This window comes from Vipera ursinii (assembly GCF_947247035.1).
Source record: "Vipera ursinii genome assembly, chromosome: 16".
Lineage (NCBI taxonomy): Eukaryota > Metazoa > Chordata > Lepidosauria > Squamata > Viperidae > Vipera > Vipera ursinii.
Genome location: NC_139529.1, coordinates 4,096,677 through 4,113,935, shown reverse-complemented (window position 1 = coordinate 4,113,935; position 17,259 = coordinate 4,096,677). Strand labels below are relative to the sequence as shown.

Below are 17,259 nucleotides of genomic sequence, written 5' to 3'. Positions count from 1 at the left end.
CCTTGGTTCCCACGGGACAGAGAATTGTTGAAGCTAGCAGAAAAATTCCACACACAGACACACCCTGACATTCTGGTGGCAACTGAAACCATGCCAAATGGCTTCAATTCAGGCAGAGTTGACGGCTACTCTTCCTCTTGTCCTTTTTGAGGAGTGATGGTAGGTTTTTGCTGTTGACGTACGTGTGTACAAGTAGTAAATCACGGCACGGGTGGCCCTGCGAACTGGGCGGAGGGAAGCTCAAATGATCCGTGTTTGGAAGAGTTTTGCTTTGTTTCCCCTTTTTTTTCTGGTCACCTGGTTCCTCCGGCTCAAGCGTCATCATCCCTGCTTTTGCCCTCCTGCGTGGAGCTTGGTGGATGTTTGGGCTCCCACCCCAGTAGTCCTTGTCTAACGACCTTGGTCGGCCTCAGAATTCCCATGGCCAAGCGAAGCCGTCACCAGGCAAAACGTCACAATGTCTGCGCCAGTTCTGGCCGTCCTGGTTGCAGTCATTAGACAAGGGCCGCTCCAAGACTACTGGAACGCTTGAGTCGTTGGGTACAAGATGGGCGGTAAATAGATCTCCTAAATGAATAAATAAGCTCAGGGCCCACTCGCAGCAGGCTTGCTGAGTGTCGCTCGGCCTTCACCCACGCCCCACCGGATCTTCCTTGCAGGAACCTTGTGGACCTCTGAAGCCTGCCTACGAGGACCCTCTCAGGAAGAAACCAGAACAGTGGGCTCCTTGCCACGTCCCGAAAGTGCCCCTGGTGACCACGTCCACGCTTCCTCCAGCCGCACCCCCTCCGTCCTCCCCCTCCCCTTTCTTCAGTGTGGACTTCAGTTGTGAAGTAAGGCCCCAGAACCGGAGGGAGGGAGGGAGGGAGGGAGGGAGGGAGGGAGAAGGACCTTTGTGTCTGACAGTTTGCATGTCCTGCTTTTTTTTTCTTTCTTTCTTTCTTTTTCTTTCTTTCTTTCTTTCTCTCCCTCTCTCCTTCCTTCCTTCCTCTCTCCTTTCTTTCTTTCGTTCTCTCCCTCTCTCCATCCTTCTTTCCTCCCTTCTTCCTTCCTCTCTCCTTTCTTCCTTCCTCCCTTCTTCCTTCCTCTCTCCTTTCTTTTTCTTTCTTTCTTTCTTTCTTTCTTTCTTTCTTTCTTTCTTTCTTTCTTTCTTTCTTTCTTTCCTTTCTTTGTTTCCCTCCCTCTCTCCTTCCTTCCTTCTTCCTCTCTTCTTTCTTTCTTTTTTCTTTCTTTTTTCCTTTCTTTCCCTCCCTCTCTCCTTCCTCCCTCCCTTCTTCCTTCCTCTCTCCTTTCTTCCTTCCTTCCTCCCTTCTTCCTTCCTCTCTTCTTTCTTTCTTTCTTTCTTTCTTTCTTTGCTTTCTTTGTTTCCCTCCCTCTCTCTCTCCTTCCTCCCTTCCTCCCTTGTTCCTTCCTCTCTCCTTCCTTCCTTCCTTTCTTTCTTTCTTTCTTTCTTTCTTTCTTTCTTTCTTTCTTTCTTTCTTTCTTTCTGTCTTTCTCTCCCTCTCTCTCCTTCCTTCCTCCTTCCTTCCTCTGTCCTTTCTTTCTTTCCTTTCTTTCTTTGTTTCCCTCCCTCTCCTCTCTTCTTCCTTCCTCTTCTTTCTTTCTTTCTTTCTTTCTTTCTCTCCCTCTCTCTCCTTCCTTCCTCCCTTCTTCCTTCCTCTGTCCTTTCTTTCTTTCCTTTCTTTCTTTGTTTCCCTCCCTCTCCTTCCTCCTTCCTTCCTCTCTTCTTCCTTCCTCTCCTTTCTTTCTTTCTTTCTTTCTTTCTTTCTTTCTTTCTTTCTTTCTTTCTTTCTTTCTTTTTCTTTCTTTCTTTTTTCTTTCTTTCCTTTCTTTCTTTGTTTCTCTCCCTCCCTCTCACCTACCTTCCTTCCTTCCTTCCTTCCTTCCTTCCTTCCTTCCTTCCTTCTTTCTTTTTCAAAAACGCTCTTCCTGTTGACTCCTAACTAGCTGGCAGCTCTTCCTTGCTGATTTTTAGACCAGGAATCTGGAGGTTGGAGGAGCGGATACTGCACTTGCCTTTCCCTTCCCTTTTGCAGCCTGGGGAAAGGACCCTCTTTCGTCCTTCCCTCCCTCCCTCCTCCCCCTCCCCCCTCCCCCGTCCTTCTCTTCCCCCTGATGGTTCCTGTCCTGTGCAATCCCACTGCTTTCTTTTCCTTTTTCCTTCTGTCCATTGCTACCCTCTTGCTGACCACCCAGGCTGGCCTGGATGGTCTCTGCAAGGTGGTCAGGTGTGGGGTTTTTTTCCTCTCCCCACCCCCCACCCCCCTCCTGCTTCTTGCAGTTCAGCAAGAACTCCAGCGGCTCGAGCGACCCCAGCTATGAAGATGGCCAGCCGTGCCAGTACTCGCCCTGGTCCTGTAGCACCCTCAGCTCCTGCATCAGCTCGGTTGAGGCCGAGCCGAAGGATGTCCTGGCCAAATCCAGCACGGTCCTCCTGGTAAGGCCGCCTCCTGGGTGGGGGGTGTCTGTGGAGACCCCCGGTCAGCCGGCTCACGGACGTCCCGAAGGTGCTTTACAAAAGGCAACTGTATTTTCTTTTGCTTTTGCCCTGAAGAGGTTTTCGCTTCTCCTCGGAGAAGCTTCCGGTCAGACCTGCCCCAGTCTGGTCCCCTCGACTCCAGCGGCCCTTTTACTAAAAGATGCTGGCTGCAGTAAAGTCGGGCTGGAGCTGAATTCCCCCCCCCCCAGAACAATGCAGAAATTTCCCCCCACCCCACAGCCAGTCCGTCTTCAGCCAATAAAAGTCGGCTTGGGTGTTTTGAGAACGCTGAGATGTTTAGAGTAGTTCACGTTCTCTTTCAGGGCGCACCGCTATGATTTCGTCAAGCTCTCCCTTCCCCCCCAAATCCCCGTTTCCCAGCAAAGTAATCCAGATTTATTGCCCATTTGTCCTCCCCGCTTGCTCAGCCTTCCACGGCTGGACCACGCGGCACTTCCTCGCTTTGCCTCTGCAACCGAAGAGGATGAGAAAACAAAAGTCAGGTTGCCTTTTTGAAAAAGCACCTTTGGGGTGTCCTGGAGGTGACCTGAAATGACCTTGGGAATCTGGAAGGGTCCTTTGGAGCGGGCGTTTCCCCACCCCTCTCAGCCTTCCTTTCCACGCAGGATCTGGACAGCGGAGAGCCCACGAGATCGGCGCACCTCTTTGAAAGCCGGAGGAAGGCGAAGGAGGAAGACCCCATTATCCCTTTCGGCGACGGGCCGATCATCTCCAAGTGGGGCGCCATCTCCAGGTCATCACGGACAGGCTACCACACCACGGACCCTGTGCAGGCGACTGCTTCCCAAGGAAGCACTACCAAGCCCATCAGCGTCTCAGGTGCAGGCAGCGCCTTCAAGGGGGTGATGGAGGAGGAGGAGGAGGAATGGAGAAAAAGGAAGGGAGAAGGAGGGATGGAGAAGAAGGAGGAGGAGGAATGGAGAGGGAGGACGGAAGAAGGAGGGATGAAGGAAGACATGGAGAAAGGAAGGAAGGAGGGATAAAAGGAAGAGGAATGGAGAAGGAGGAAGAAGGAAGGGATGGAGAAGGAAGGAGGAAAAGGAAGGAGGGATGGAGGAGGAGGAATGGAGAGAAGAAGGGATAAAAAGAAGAGGAATGGAGAAAAAAGGAGGGAGGAAGGGAGGAGGATAAAAGGAAGAGGAAGAGAAAAAAGGAAGGAAGAAGGGATGGAGAAGGAGTAGTGGAGAAAGGAAGGAAGGAGGATAAAAGGAAGAGGGAATGGTGAAAAGAAGGAAGAAGAGATAGAGGAGGAATGGAGAAGAAGGAAGAAGGGATGGAAGAGGAATGGAGAAAGGAAGGAAGGAGGGATAAAGGAGGAATGGAGAAAAGGAAGAAGGGATAGAAGGAGGAGGAATGGAGAAGAAGGAGGGATGGAGGAGGAGAGGGAGGGATGGAGAAAGAGGAAGGAAGGAGGGATGGAGGAGGAGGAGGAGAGGGAGGAATGGAGAAAGAGGAAGGAGGGGGGAGAGGGAGGAGGAGAAGGCGGGGGGGGGGAAAGAGCAGGGCAAGGACCCACTGAGCCAAGCCCCCTCCTTGCCTCTTTAAACAGATTATATCCCCAGCATCAGCTCAGTGGACTTCAGGTGGAGCTGCTACGCGCCCGATGCCACGTCCTCGCCACCTTTCCTGGAACGGTAGGCAGGAGAGGCTTCGCCCACAGACACGGCTGGGGCTGAGTGCCCGTCTCCCCCCGGCGTCTTCCTGGGGGAGAGCCCAGGCAACCTCAGAACGGCCACCTCCTTTGCAGCGGCCGCCACGCTGGCGGGACCAGACTTCACACCCCTGGGAGAAAAGGCAGCTTTTCCCACACGGGGCCCTTTTTTTGCAGACGCATCCGGGACCGAAGGCTGTGTCCCCAGGCTCCGTCCCAACTTTTCCCCTCTCTTTCCAGGGACCAGTTTGCTGTTCCCGGGGAATCGGCTCCCCTCAAGCCCTCAAGCCCGGAGGATCTCCTGAGCACCGAATTACAACAGGTACACCTTTCCCAAAGGCCGGATATTTGGGTAAGGAGCGACTCCAGCAAGTGAGCCATGGCTCTTGGAGCCAGCCTCAGCTTCCTGATTGCAACAGGATGTCCATGGCCCTGGGGAAAGGGGGCGGGCAGGGGGGGGGAGTGCAGCCGTCTCCCCTGACCATTTGGGGGGGCTGCCCTGCTTTTCCAACACAGGCCAAAAGTAACTCGGTGCTGCTCCAGAGAGAAGCCAACGCCCTGGCCACACAGCAGAAGTGGGAGGCCCTGAGCGAAGGCAGCGCTCTCACCTTGAAGCTCTTGAGCAAGCAGACGGAGCTGAGGAATGGCCGGGTAAGGAGGCTTTTCTTCCCCCCCCCCCTCCATGCCCGCTGCGCCAAGATCAAGGAGGGATTCGACCTGGAACTAAGAAATTTCCTGACAGTGAGAACAATCGACGCACAGAATGGGAGTTGCCTTCAGGAGTTGTGGGAGCTTCATCACTGGAGGCTTTCAAGAAGAGACAGGACTGTCAGAAATGGTGGAGGGTTGGACTAGATCAGACATGTCAAACACAAGGCCCGGGGGCCAGATCCGGCCCGCGAAGTGGTTTCATGTGGCCCGCGAAGCCACCCTGGAAAGAGTGAGGGAACGGCCCCCACTGCCTTGGCCCTGGCCCAGAGACCCACCGATCTGTCCCACTCCTGCCCAGGCCCCCATAGGCACCCTTGACGCCAATGATGTAGAGCTGGCCACTCCCACCCAGTAGGCCATATGCACTCTAGCCACGCCCACCCAGTAGGCCACGCCCACCCGGACCCCTGAGGGCAACCGCAATGCTGATGCGGCCCTCAATGAAATTGAGTTTGACACCCCTGGACTAGATGCTTGGGTGGAGGGTTGGACTAGATGACCTACAAGGTCCCTTCCAACTCTGTCATTCTATCTGTTCTATTCTATTCTATTCTATTCTATTCTATTCTATTCTATTCTATTCTTATTCTTATTCCTATTCCTATTCTATTCTATTCTATTCTATTTTCTATTCTATTCTGCTCTATTTTGTGATATATTCTATTCTCTATTCTATCCTATCCTATCCTATCCTATCCTATCCTATCCTATCCTATTCTATTCTATTTTGCATTCTGTTCTATTCTGTCCTGTCCTATCCTACCCTGTTCTGTTCTTTCTGTTCTATTCTATTTTCTATATTCTATATCCTATCCTACCCTACCCTACCCTACCCTAGACGTGCTTCTTTCCAACCTCTGCTTTATCTTCCCTTCCTTTCCTGCTCCGTCCCCAGGCCGACTCCCCCGAGGACAGCACGGGCACCAAGGCCAGCCAAGACATTGAACTGGAACTTTCATCTCTGGACACCGATGAGGCCGAGGGGCCGGGAGAGCAAATGGAAGTAGGTTCTTGACTCCACCCACACGTGGGCTATTTTTTGTCTCCGGTCCCCAGAACTTCAGAGTGGTACCACGTCTTCCGGTCCAGATAGCTCACTGTCTCAAGGACCAGAGTTCCTTACAAGGCTGAGCTCAGATGGAGATGCCCATTGTAACTGTTTGTTTATTTATCAGAGGTCTGTAGCCGTTTATCTCGCAGGAAGTGACTGTCAGCAGCTTATAAGATTCAAACAATAGAAGGGAAGGGAAAGGAATAGGAAATGGAATGGAATAGAATAGAATATAGGATAGGATAGGATAATGAATAGAATAGAATAGAATAGAATAGTATAGAATAGAATAGAATAGAATAGAATAGAATAGAATAGAATAGAATAGAATAGAATAGAATAGAATAGAATAGAATAGAATAGAATATAGGATAAGTTAGGATAGAATAATGAATAGGATAGAATAATGAATAGGATAGAATAATGAATAGAATAGAATAATAGAATAGAATAATAAATAGAATAGAATAGAATTTAGGATAAGATAGGATAGAATAATGGATAGAATAATGAATAGAATAGAATAATAAATAGAATAGAATAGAATATGGGATAGGATAGGATAATGAATAGGATAGAATAGAATAATAAATAGAATAGAATAGAATATGGGATAGAATATGGGATAGGATAGGATAGAATAGGGAATGGAATGGAATAGAAAATGGAATAGAATAGAAAATGGAATGAAATGGAATAGAGAAGAGAAGAGAAGAGTTGGAAGGGACCTCGGAGGTCTTCTAGTCCAACCCCCACCTCAGGCAGGAAGCCTTAGAATAAAGCAACGCTATCGAAACCCTCCTGATTTAAAAAAAAAAAGCCATCATCCTACAAACAACTCTCCTTTCCTTTCCTCTTCTAGGAGATGCTGGGCCTGCAGCTCGGCATTAGCGGTCAGAACGAGACCCTCTTCGAGGGGTCATCTCTGGAGAACGGTCACCCCGCGGAGCAGCCCCAGGTGGACGCCAGGCAGGCAAAGAGGCCCGTCCTGCCTGAAGAGCTTGCTAATTTGTGAGTGTGGGGCAGAAAAGTCCAGTCTCGCTCAGGGCAGAGTTTCCTTTGTCACGTTCTTCCCGTCCGTTGTGCTTTCCTCGCTGTGGCTGCGGGGATTCGCAATCGTCCAGGTCACGATGGTCCCCCAAAGGTGCTTTTCCACGAGGCAGCTGGACTTCCTTTTTTTTTTTTTTTTTGCCTTTGAAGACGTTTCCCTTCTCATCCAAGAGGCTTCTTCAGCTCTTCCTTGCTGTGGCTGGAGCTTCTCGTATCTGATCCTTCCTGCCCTCCTTTCCCTCCCTCCCTTGATGGCTGTAGACCCCCAAACCGTACTTAGATACCAGGGCTGACCCGTCTCCCATCCCAAAGGAGAAAACTGGACTTTCCAAAAGAGAACTGGACTTTCTTAGTTTTTTTTTCCTTCCTTGAAAACGTTTCCCTTCTCAGTCCAAGAAGCTTCTTCAGTTCAGAAATAAAGAAGCTTCCTGGATGAGAAGCAAAACGTTTTTCAAGGGGGGGGAGGAGGTGGGAAAAACCCCAGAGAGGTCAATTGGAAAAGCACCTTTGGCACAATCATGACCTGGATGGTTGAGGATCCCTACAGACATTTGACCCGAATGCATCCGAAGCAGGACATCCAGATTCAGCCACACTTTTGTTCCATACGGTATTAAACCTTGTGAACTCTAAAGCGGGGGTCCCCAACCCCAGGTCCGTGGACCGGTACCAGGTCGCAGCATGCCAGCAACAGGTCCGCACAAGCAAAGCCCCCATCTACGGGATGCAGATAGCACACAAAACCACGCACCCTCCGGTCCGTCTAAAAACCCCTCTCCGCGGAACGGGTCCCTGGTGCCCGAAAGGTTGGGGGCCTCTGCTTTAAAACTTCCTCCTTCCGTTATGTATTCAAGATTGTCAGTGATTAATATGTATATTACTTATATCTAAGGGTGTAGGTCTATACATACATTGCATATAGTGTGTTTAAATGTGCATTATGTATGTGTACACTTTGAGAGGAAGCAAAATTTTCATTTTTAATATGTGCCATTGTGCCCACAGTAAAAAAATGACAATAAAGGTTTATCTATCTTATCTATCTATCTTATCTATCTAATCTATATCTAATTTATCGGTCTTATCTATCCAATCTATCTTATCTATCTCTGTCTATCTAATCTATATCTTATCTATATGTCCATATTTTATCTATCTAATCTATATTATCTATATATCTTATCTATCTAATCTATCATATCTATCTTGTCTATCTTTTATCTCTATCTTATCTATCTAATTATCTCTAATATATATATATATGTCTTATCTATGTGTTATCTATCTTATCTATATCTATCTAATCTCTATCTATCTACCGTATCTATCTATCTTTCTATCTGTTTCACATAATCTATCTTTATCTATCTTATCTATCTTTATATCATCTGTCTGTTTTATCTGTCTAATCTATCTTATCTATGTAATCTGTCTATCCTGTCTGTCTGTCTGTCTGTCTGTCGAGCCATCCATATCTTATGTTTTCATACATCTTAATCACGATCATGGCTGAACATCTGAAAACTCTTCGTCTAGTAGTTGTAGAATTCTCCTCCTCTGCCTCCCTCTGCCAGGAGGAGGCCTCTCTAGGACTTGATAATTCTCCTTCCCAAAATGCATGTAAAGAAGCTTCTGCGCCACGAGCGTGACCAGGTTTTCTTTTGTCTTCCCCACCCACCCATCAGGGAGAAGCGGAAAGGAGTCTCGCCCGTGGCCTCCTGTTGCAGCCCAGCCATGGAGATAGCAGGCGGCAGGTTCTCCCTGCCCATCATGACGTCAGCCAGCATGGGCAGCCTTCTTCTGAAAACAGCCCATGGCCTTGGGGAAGGGCCCAGTGACTTTCTAAGGCCGATTGCAAACGGCAAAATGGTGAACACATGAGAGGTGCTTTGGCTTTCCAGATTGTGATCATGCTAAGAAGTGGTTAGCTTTGTTTTGGTCTCTCTCTCTCTCTCTCTCTCTCTCTCTCTCGTCTTAGCTTTTGGGATAAGTGACAGCCACTTTGCTAGGGACGGACGTTCACTTTCCACACCCCAACCGTGTGGAATCTGGATGCCTTTTCCCCCTTTAAAGCGGCTTGTAGACGCCCCCAAGTCACTCCCGTTAACACTCACCTTTTGTAGGGAAGCGTCCAAAATTAAAGTCAGCCGTTCCGGGGGTGGGGGGGTGGAGGAGTGTTGTGGCTCACCGGAGTACAGTTTGGTGGTTCAGCTGTCCTTGTGTCGAGAGGGAAGGAATTTGCACCGATTTGAAGTCGCTAGTTTCTTCCACGCTGGAGCTCTGCGTGCACAAGCGTTGGTGAGAAAAGAGAGGGCACGAGGATGATCCCCACACCAAGACTCTTTATTCGGGGCGTTGAGCTTTGCAACTTGGCGCCTCTGTACCTAGCAGTGGGTCACCTCTTCCCACCCTGCCCTACAAACCTGCCCCTCTCTTTGGCATCTTGGTCTTCCTGGTCATCCAGCGGCTTTTCTGTATACAAATTATCGTCAGCAAAGTCAAACCCAAGTGCCTGGGTTTCCCCTCTTGACGTACTTGGTTCTTTCTTGCTTAAAGTGGCAAACAGAATCACTTGGGTTTTTTGTGGTCAGCTCAGCACAGGCGTGGTGAGAGCGCTCAATTTCCCCCAGCCCCTTGACAGGCTCCCCGCTTGGCATTTAATGCCTCCCCAATTATTCTCTCCAAAATGAGGCACCTAAAACTCCTCTTTGGCGCTGACCGACACGGTATTCCCCCCTTCCTCTTCGTCAAAACCACGGAGGATTAGCGGTCCGTTAGATGCCGCCAATATTAAGTTGGCCATTGTATTGCTGAGAATGCCACTTATTTAGATTTATTAGCGATTTAACTCCGGTGATATCTTGGAACACTTTGTGATGTAGCTTGAGCTGGGCTTGTACAGAACGGGGGAGGGGGGAGTCCTCTTTATGATGTGATTTATTTATTTTTTTGAAGATCTTAGAAGTCTAAAATTGGAACATTCTCCCCTGTGACCTCTTAGCTGTGCTCTATTCCCTCTTTAAAATCTACTTCTGCGGACCAAAGGGAGAACATTCTCCCTATTGGTCCACCTCTGCAGCTCCCTCTTTATAATTTTTATAATTTTTACATTTTTCTTCCTTTTTTGTTTTTGTTTTAAGAAAATGTTTGTTAATTAACTTCTGTGAAGTTGTTTACTCTGGAAATAGTACTGGAATATTTTAGCCAAGCAGCCCTTTCGCCAGAATGTACTATATATATACTTGTGTGTGTGTGTGTGTGTGTGTGTGTGTGTGTGTGTGTACATATACATATATATATATATATATGGGACACGGTGGCTCTGGGTTAGGATGCTGAGCTTGTCAATCAGAAGGTCGGCAGTTTGGCGGGTCGAATCCCGAGTGCCGCGTAGCAGAGTGAGCGCCTGTTACTCGTCCCAGCTTCTGCCAACCTAGCAGTTCGAAAGCACATAAAAAATGCTAGTAGAAAAATAGGGACCACTACGGTGGGAAGGTAACAGCGTTCCGTGCGCCTTTGGCGTCTAGTCATGCTGGCCACATGACCACGGAGACGTCCTCGGACAAGCGCTGGCTCTTTGACTTTGAAACGGAGATGAGCACCGGCCCCTAGAGTCGGAAACGACTAGCACGCATGTGCGGGGGGAACCTTTACCTTTACACACACACACACACACACATATATGTACGTATATACACACAAGGGCTCATCCTTCTATCAAATGGGTGTCAAACGATCATGTTATTGGCAGAACAAAGCTGGAACTGCGGCATCACAATGGTCTTCACAGAACGTTGTGGCGTTTCTCTAAGTTCTAACTTAGATCGTTGGAAAAATCAAAATCTCACTTCTGATCTGTGGCGTGTGAAAAAATTATGTTGTACATATGGATTAAAAAATAATAATACAAGGACTACTACTTGTTTTGATAATTCCAGCAATGTTGTGACAGTTTTTCTACCTGCTAATTTAATAGTGAGGTGCAAAAGGCTATTTCTATAGCCGCCAGATTCCTTTCCTTGATTTCGTACTAGTTCCCAAAGCTTTCCTTTCTACCTTGGCTCTTAAACTCAAGGGAACTGAAAATCAAGATTTTTGTTATGTATCTCTTCACTTTACCTGATGACTGTTAACATCCAATGGCTAAATATATATATATATATATATATATATATATATATATATATATATATATATATATATATATATATATAACATTTGAAATGCTTCCAGAAAAAAATTTATTTGTGCTGTTCTGGACTTCGGACTTTAAAAACCTGATAAAGAGATATGTAAAAACCATCTCATTCCTATGTGGATATTTAGTCAACGAGGTCTTCCACACTGAAGGCAAAACGATTTTTCCAAAAAAGAGAAGGAGCAAAAGAAAAAGCTGCATTGCTATTTTGTTATTAAAATTAGAAGACGGTAGAGGTTGTATTTTTCTCCCAAGGGAAATAGCCCTTTTGTAAAGCTGAGTGCCACCAGTTGTCAAGGGTCCAAAATGTGCATTATCTGATCAGATTATCTGCATTTTAGCTGTTAACGTGTTTTGATTTTCGTGGGTGGCCTTTTAATGAACCGTCTTTTCTTTCTCAGGATTTGGCTGCTTGCAAACAATTGTTTACATACCGTTTCTTCTCTGGTGCCGTCAGAGTCAGAAAGCTCCCATTCAACTGGGCTTGTGGCTAATCTAAGATATCTAAGATAAGCTCGTTTTTAATTTATTTTAGTTTTGGAGCAAGCAAGCAAGTAACTCACCCGCCTTAGAGGAACTTGATTTAAAAAAAACAGAAAAGCAACGGAGGGAGAATTGCAGATCAGACCAAAGAGCTGAAATCTGAGCAAGGGCCCTTTTTCCCGTCACCAGCTTTTGCAAACCCAGCTCTGGCATCTTGCTGTGAATATATTATTATTTTTTTTAAAAAAGTTGGGCGCTTTTTCTGACTATTAGAATCTCCAATTTTATTCTCTTTTTGGGAGGGAGAGCGGTGGTCCTGAGGCAGCCAGATGAGAAAGAGGGTCTGTTTTGAGGCGCTTGAGTTTGCAGAACGAGAGCAGATGAGAAGAGCCAGGAGTGTTAGAAATGCCTTTAAGACAAACTAATGTATTACTAGCTGGAGGAAGGAAGACTAAGCTCCTTGCTACTGAGAAATGAAATCAATTTATTTGCCTTTCTTCTGATTCAGCCCTCCTGTTAGCAGAGTTTGAGCACAAGTAGAACAATAGCCACTGTTTGTATTAGCCCAGGCTTAAGGGGAGAATCCAAGACGTTAGAGCAGGGGTCCTCAAACTGTGGCCCTTTGATGACTTGTGGACTTCAACCCCCAGAATTCCTCAGCCAGGCATGCCTGGCTGAGGAATTCTGGGAGTTGAAGTCCACAAGTCATCAAAGGGCCACAGTTTGAAGACCCCCTGCATTAGAGCTTTGAAGGGGAAGTTTGGCATGCCCAAAACCTTGTGTGGTGGTAGTCTTCAGTAGACAGTTGTCCACAGGGCATCTCCATCAGCAGTGTGTGGTGTAGCCACTTATCCAACACACCCTGCAACCGGCAGATAATTTCATCCTTGCTGAATATGTTATTTTGCCCAGAAAGACAGCTCAGAAGCGTATGGATCCCTAAAAGAGAGGCAGAAACATTCCTTCCACAGAGGGAACACGGCAAATGCAGAGCAGCCAGAACAGAGGAATGGAGGATAAGCTTTTTAAAAAAAAAAGCAAAAAACAAATCCAAACCAGTTGTTGTGAACGTTGACTTAAATAAATAATCATCGGATTTTTGCGGAGCTTAGCCCGCAACGCCGACTGGGTTTTGTACAGCGCAATGAGAAAAGAAAGATGCTAATTGTTTTTGAGACCTTTTTTTTTTTGTCAGCAGGTATGGTTTTCCGGTATTCATTTTGTTCTTTGCAGAGTTTAAATTTGAACGCACATCTTTGGAAAAAATGGACTATCCAGGGGTTAAATTTGTATTGAAGCACCTTGTATTTAGGAAGACTTTTTATCTCTTATGGACTAGAGCAGGGGGTCTTCAAACTGTGGCCCTTTGATGACTTGTGAACTTCAACTCCCAGAATTCCTCAGCCAGCCATGCTGAGGGGAAAGGGAGGTTTCCAAGCTGAGCCATGCTGGCTAAGGAATTCTGGGAGTTGAAGTCCACAACTTTGAAGTCATCAAAGGGCCAAGTTTGAAGACTCCTGGACTGAAGTCATTAGTTAAGAATGTGATGACTGATTCGCCAGCTCTTTCAATCTTCAGTTATTTCTTTCACACATGGAAGGTCCCCGCACCAGAGCACGGATTCATGCCTGCCAGAGGTGTTGGACTGCAAAGTCCATCACTCACAGCCAATATGTCTACTTGCTTTGGTCAGATTTGCCGAGGGTTGTGTAGACCAGAATATCTTGTTCACCTCCTACAGTCAGGAGATGTCAAAAGGGTACGTGACAAAGGAAAGATTTTTCCACACATACTCGTGCACACCTATGCTTTTGCAAAGCTTTAATGGACTTTTTTATGTACTTGACAAAAGTGTGACATTAAAGAACTCCTGGCTGCGTCTGCAAGTGTCAGACACAGGGAAAAAGCTCATTTGCACAGATCCTAATCCTCCCCTAATGAATTCTCGGTCAGTTAGTCCCAAGGCATAGGAAATGCATGCATTTCTCTTTTTTGGGGGGTGGGTTTGGATAAATCCATTATACTGTAGTTGTGATACAACACGTGTGGTTCATTTCTTTCTACTGCACTAACCAACTGTACAGCCACTCCGGAGTATTGTAATTTAGCATGCAGTATCTACTCTCCACATTTACACTATATACTGCATATATTCTTTTCCCTGAAAGTTAAAAAGAAAGAAGGGGGTTGGAGAAGGCTTTGTTTTCTTCTGTTGATTTAAGATTTTATAAACCTGCTTAATCTGGAAAGTTTGGGAAAAGAGGCCTGTTTTTGTCAATTGTACAACCGGTTGTAAAACTCAAAGTGTGAATATTCTTAACGTCTGTATTAGACATTTTCTTTGCAAATCTATTGTTCGATTAAAATGTAAATGAGATAAAAGATGGTGTACACCCATCATGTATAATAAAGCAGATTCCATCGCTACGATGGATTTAATGCTCATTTTTAATGGTGCATTCTCAGCTTCTATTTAAAAATATAATTTAAAAAAAAAATCTGTAAAACAAAACGGGATATATTTCAGGGTGGGGTAACGAATTCTATTCCATTTGGTTCTGTTTTAAATCTCCAAATTGTATTAGCGTTTTTTTTTCCCTTTTGTGTTAGAGGAATAGGATTTACACCAGGGATGTTTAGACCGTACGGTCTGTATTTTTGGGTGGGAAAGTTGGAAAAAATGGGAACCGGCCTTGTGATTTAGCCTGAATAGTACATACGTGTGTGTTTGCTGTAGCACTGAAGTAGAGATTGTTAGCTTTAAGGCTGGTCACAGGCTTTAGCTAATTGTGGTTTGTTTGTTTTTCCAGTGTTTCAAGAGAGACTTAATAGAATCAATTTGGAATACTTGAAATGTATTTGCATGCAGTAAAATAAAAAAAGATGTATCTGCTTAAGCTTGTTTTGTTCTTTTCTTAATGTGTTGGAGCAGGAAAATATGTATTTTAAAATATGGGGCCAGGGGAAATGTTAAGCAGATGTGTTTTTATGTGGTCCTTCAGAGGTTTAGGAACATGGGTAAAGGCAGTTAACTGCTGACCAGAATTCATAGACAGTTTTGCGTTAGTCACTCTCTTGCTCAACAACCTCGTACTAAATATGTGGGATGAATCCAGCCATTGAATTTTATTCAACAAACCATGCTACAGTTATCAATCCAGATGTTGCCTGATGTGGTGCTCTGCTGAAAAAAGGGCAAAAAAAATCGAGAGGGGGGGGGGCTAAATACAAGTAAGAAAATGTATATCAGCCCAATTTTTTCTGATTCCCAAAGATCAAGAATCTCAAAGCTCCACATGGGATGGTATGATAAATCTGTGGAGTTTTTGATGGGAGGAACAGTTCAGGAACCAATTGATGGGCAATGTGTATAGTTGCAAAAAAATAGAGTTTGTTGACCTGCTGAACATAGAATAAGAGACAATCGGTGGAGCCGAGTCCAGCGTTTTGTAAAATCCCCTTGCATTTTTAAGTTGGTCCCCATTTGTTGCAAGAATTAGATCCATTCCATCTTGGCCAACATGTTCTAGCTTGCCATCAATGACAAGGCAGATATGCCCCAAAGATTGTCTTCCATTCTTGGCACCCCAGCCCGCCCGCCCCCCCGTGAAACAGCTGGATTCCCAGAGGCCAATCCTGCCCTCCCCAATTCTTGCAATCCTCTTGGGGTGCTTGAAGGTGCTTTCCATGCTTCTGATCCCTGGATGACCCATCATCATCCTCCTCTTAGCAAAAGGAGACCCAACAGCCCTCCAGATGTGGTTGTGCTGCCCCCTCTGGAATGCTTTGCTTGCAGCGGGTGCTGCTGGGAGTTGTAGTTTGGCAACACTGGAAGGCTGCACATTGCAAGAGAGGTCGGTTGCCATCTCACAGCTGCAATATATTTCCGTGGCTTTGGGGCCTCAAGCTCAATTGTTTTCCCACGTTATAACAACGACTGGGCATGAAGAGCCTTGGTGGAGCAGTGGGCTAATGCCTCCTTAAGTAACACCAGCTGCCTGCATTTAGTGCAGGTTCGAGTCCCACCAGGCTCAAGGTTGACTCAGCCTTCCATCCTTCCCAAGTAGGTAAAATGAGGACCCAGATTGTTGGGGGCAATTAAGCTGAATTTATAATAATGCCGCTTGGGGGGTGTGTGTGTGTGTGAAAGCCCTAACAAGCAGGCATATACATAGAATGAAGGCTACTGCTAAGCTTGTAAGCCGCCCTGAGTCTTCGGAGAAGGGCGGGATATAAATGGAATTAAAATAAAATAAAAAAATAAAATGAAATTAAAAAAACCCAGCTTGGTGCTGGGGAGCTTGTTATTGTTTTCCTCTTCGCAAGCAGGCTGAAGGCTGAACGACTAGGCCTGAATCACCATAGCAACCAGCTATTTCTCGATGGATTTTCCCCTTTCTCGCCGGCAGGGGGCCGAGCAGCGTTTAACTTGCCTTTCTCGCGCCACCGCGCGACATGCGCACTTCCGGTTGTCAAGCGACCGTGCGGGGCAAAGAGTGGAAAGGGCTGCGCCATCCAGCCAAATGGAAGCGTGCTAGTCCTGCAACAGCCGGCCAGAGACTTTCCCCCCCCCCACACCCCCACCACCATGCCCGAAGCTCTGGAGAACTAAGAAGCGAAGCGAACGGGGATGTTTACGGCCTTTCGTCCTTAGGAGCGAGCGAAACCCGTTGCATGCGAGCGGAGCTAGGTATGATTTTAATGGCAGCGGGGGAGGGGGGCAGAAAAGAAGGTGGCGGTGTCCACGGATCAGCAGGTGGCTGGTTTTTCTTTTGGAGTTGGGGGGGAGGAGGAGGAGGGGGAGGAGTGTTGTTCAAAAAGGAACCGGAAGTGGTGCCCCGCCGCGAGCTCTCTCTCTCTCTTTCTCTACCTCTATCGCCTGGCCGGCCTCTCCTTGCTTCCTACCCCGCCCCTTTTTCTCCCAGCCTCCTTTGCGCTTCTTCCTTTGAGTCGCTTGGAGGTGGGGGGCGGGAGAGAGAGCGAGAGAAGCCGCCCCTCGGAGGGTGAGGAATTGGGGAGGGGGCTGGGAAAGGGGCCGGTCTGCCCCACGGGGGGGCGTGTTGGGAGGGAGGGAGGGCTGGGCTGCCCCAAAGGAAAGGGGTGGGGGGGGTTGATTCTCAGGGAGGGGGCTGCCAGAAGGACTGGGAAGGGGGGCTGGGCTGCCCTGCAGGGAGGGTGTTGGCAGGAAAACGGGCTGGGAATGGCGGCTGGTCTGCCTTGCAGGGAGGGTGTTGGGGGAAAGGGGCTGGGAAGGCGGGGCTGGTCTGCCTTGCAGGGAGGGTCTTGGCAGGAAAACGGGGGCTGGGAAGGGGGGGCTGGTCTGCCCTGCAGGGAGGGTGTTGGGGGGAAACGGGGGCTGGGAAGGGGGGGCTGGTCTGCCCTGCAGGGAGGGTGTTGGGGGAAGGGGGGGCTGGCCTGCCCTGCAGGGAGGGTGTTGGGGGAAGGGGGGGCTGGCCTGCCCTGCAGGGAGGGTGTTGGGGGAAGGGGGGGCTGGCCTGCCCTGCAGGGAGGGTGTTGGGGGAAGGGGGGGCTGGCCTGCCCTGCAGGGAGGGTGTTGGGGGAAGGGGGGGCTGGCCTGCCCTGCAGGGAGGGTGTTGGGGGAAGGGGGGGCTGGC

At 47.7% G+C, this 17,259-nt stretch overlaps 2 protein-coding genes across 4 annotated transcripts in view; both read left to right on the top strand.

Annotated features, from left to right (window-relative positions):
* Positions 1-14,541, top strand: part of RC3H2 (ring finger and CCCH-type domains 2) — a 30,228-nt gene extending 15,687 nt beyond the window's left edge. The window contains exons 13-22 of the mRNA XM_083375035.1: positions 660-833; positions 2,282-2,437; positions 3,106-3,319; positions 4,050-4,134; positions 4,392-4,473; positions 4,668-4,802; positions 5,758-5,865; positions 6,776-6,924; positions 8,649-8,847; positions 11,563-14,541. Coding sequence (XP_083231161.1) covers positions 660-833; positions 2,282-2,437; positions 3,106-3,319; positions 4,050-4,134; positions 4,392-4,473; positions 4,668-4,802; positions 5,758-5,865; positions 6,776-6,924; positions 8,649-8,844 — 1,299 coding nt within the window. The 3' untranslated portion in view covers positions 8,845-8,847; positions 11,563-14,541. The remainder of the gene's footprint in view (positions 1-659; positions 834-2,281; positions 2,438-3,105; positions 3,320-4,049; positions 4,135-4,391; positions 4,474-4,667; positions 4,803-5,757; positions 5,866-6,775; positions 6,925-8,648; positions 8,848-11,562) is intronic.
* The window catches only part of PDCL (phosducin like), a 19,187-nt gene continuing 10,624 nt past the window's right edge, over positions 8,697-17,259 (top strand). The window contains exon 1 of one of the 3 annotated variants that reach the window (XM_083375174.1): positions 8,697-8,832. Coding sequence is in view for 1 of the 3 variants with exons in the window: in XM_083375172.1 (XP_083231298.1) it covers positions 16,100-16,334 (235 nt within the window). In the remaining 2 variants the exon portion in view is untranslated. Of the gene's footprint in view, positions 8,833-15,808; positions 16,335-16,571; positions 16,648-17,259 lie in introns of those variants that run through there. The other 2 variants (XM_083375172.1, XM_083375173.1) reach the window with 2 other exon arrangements.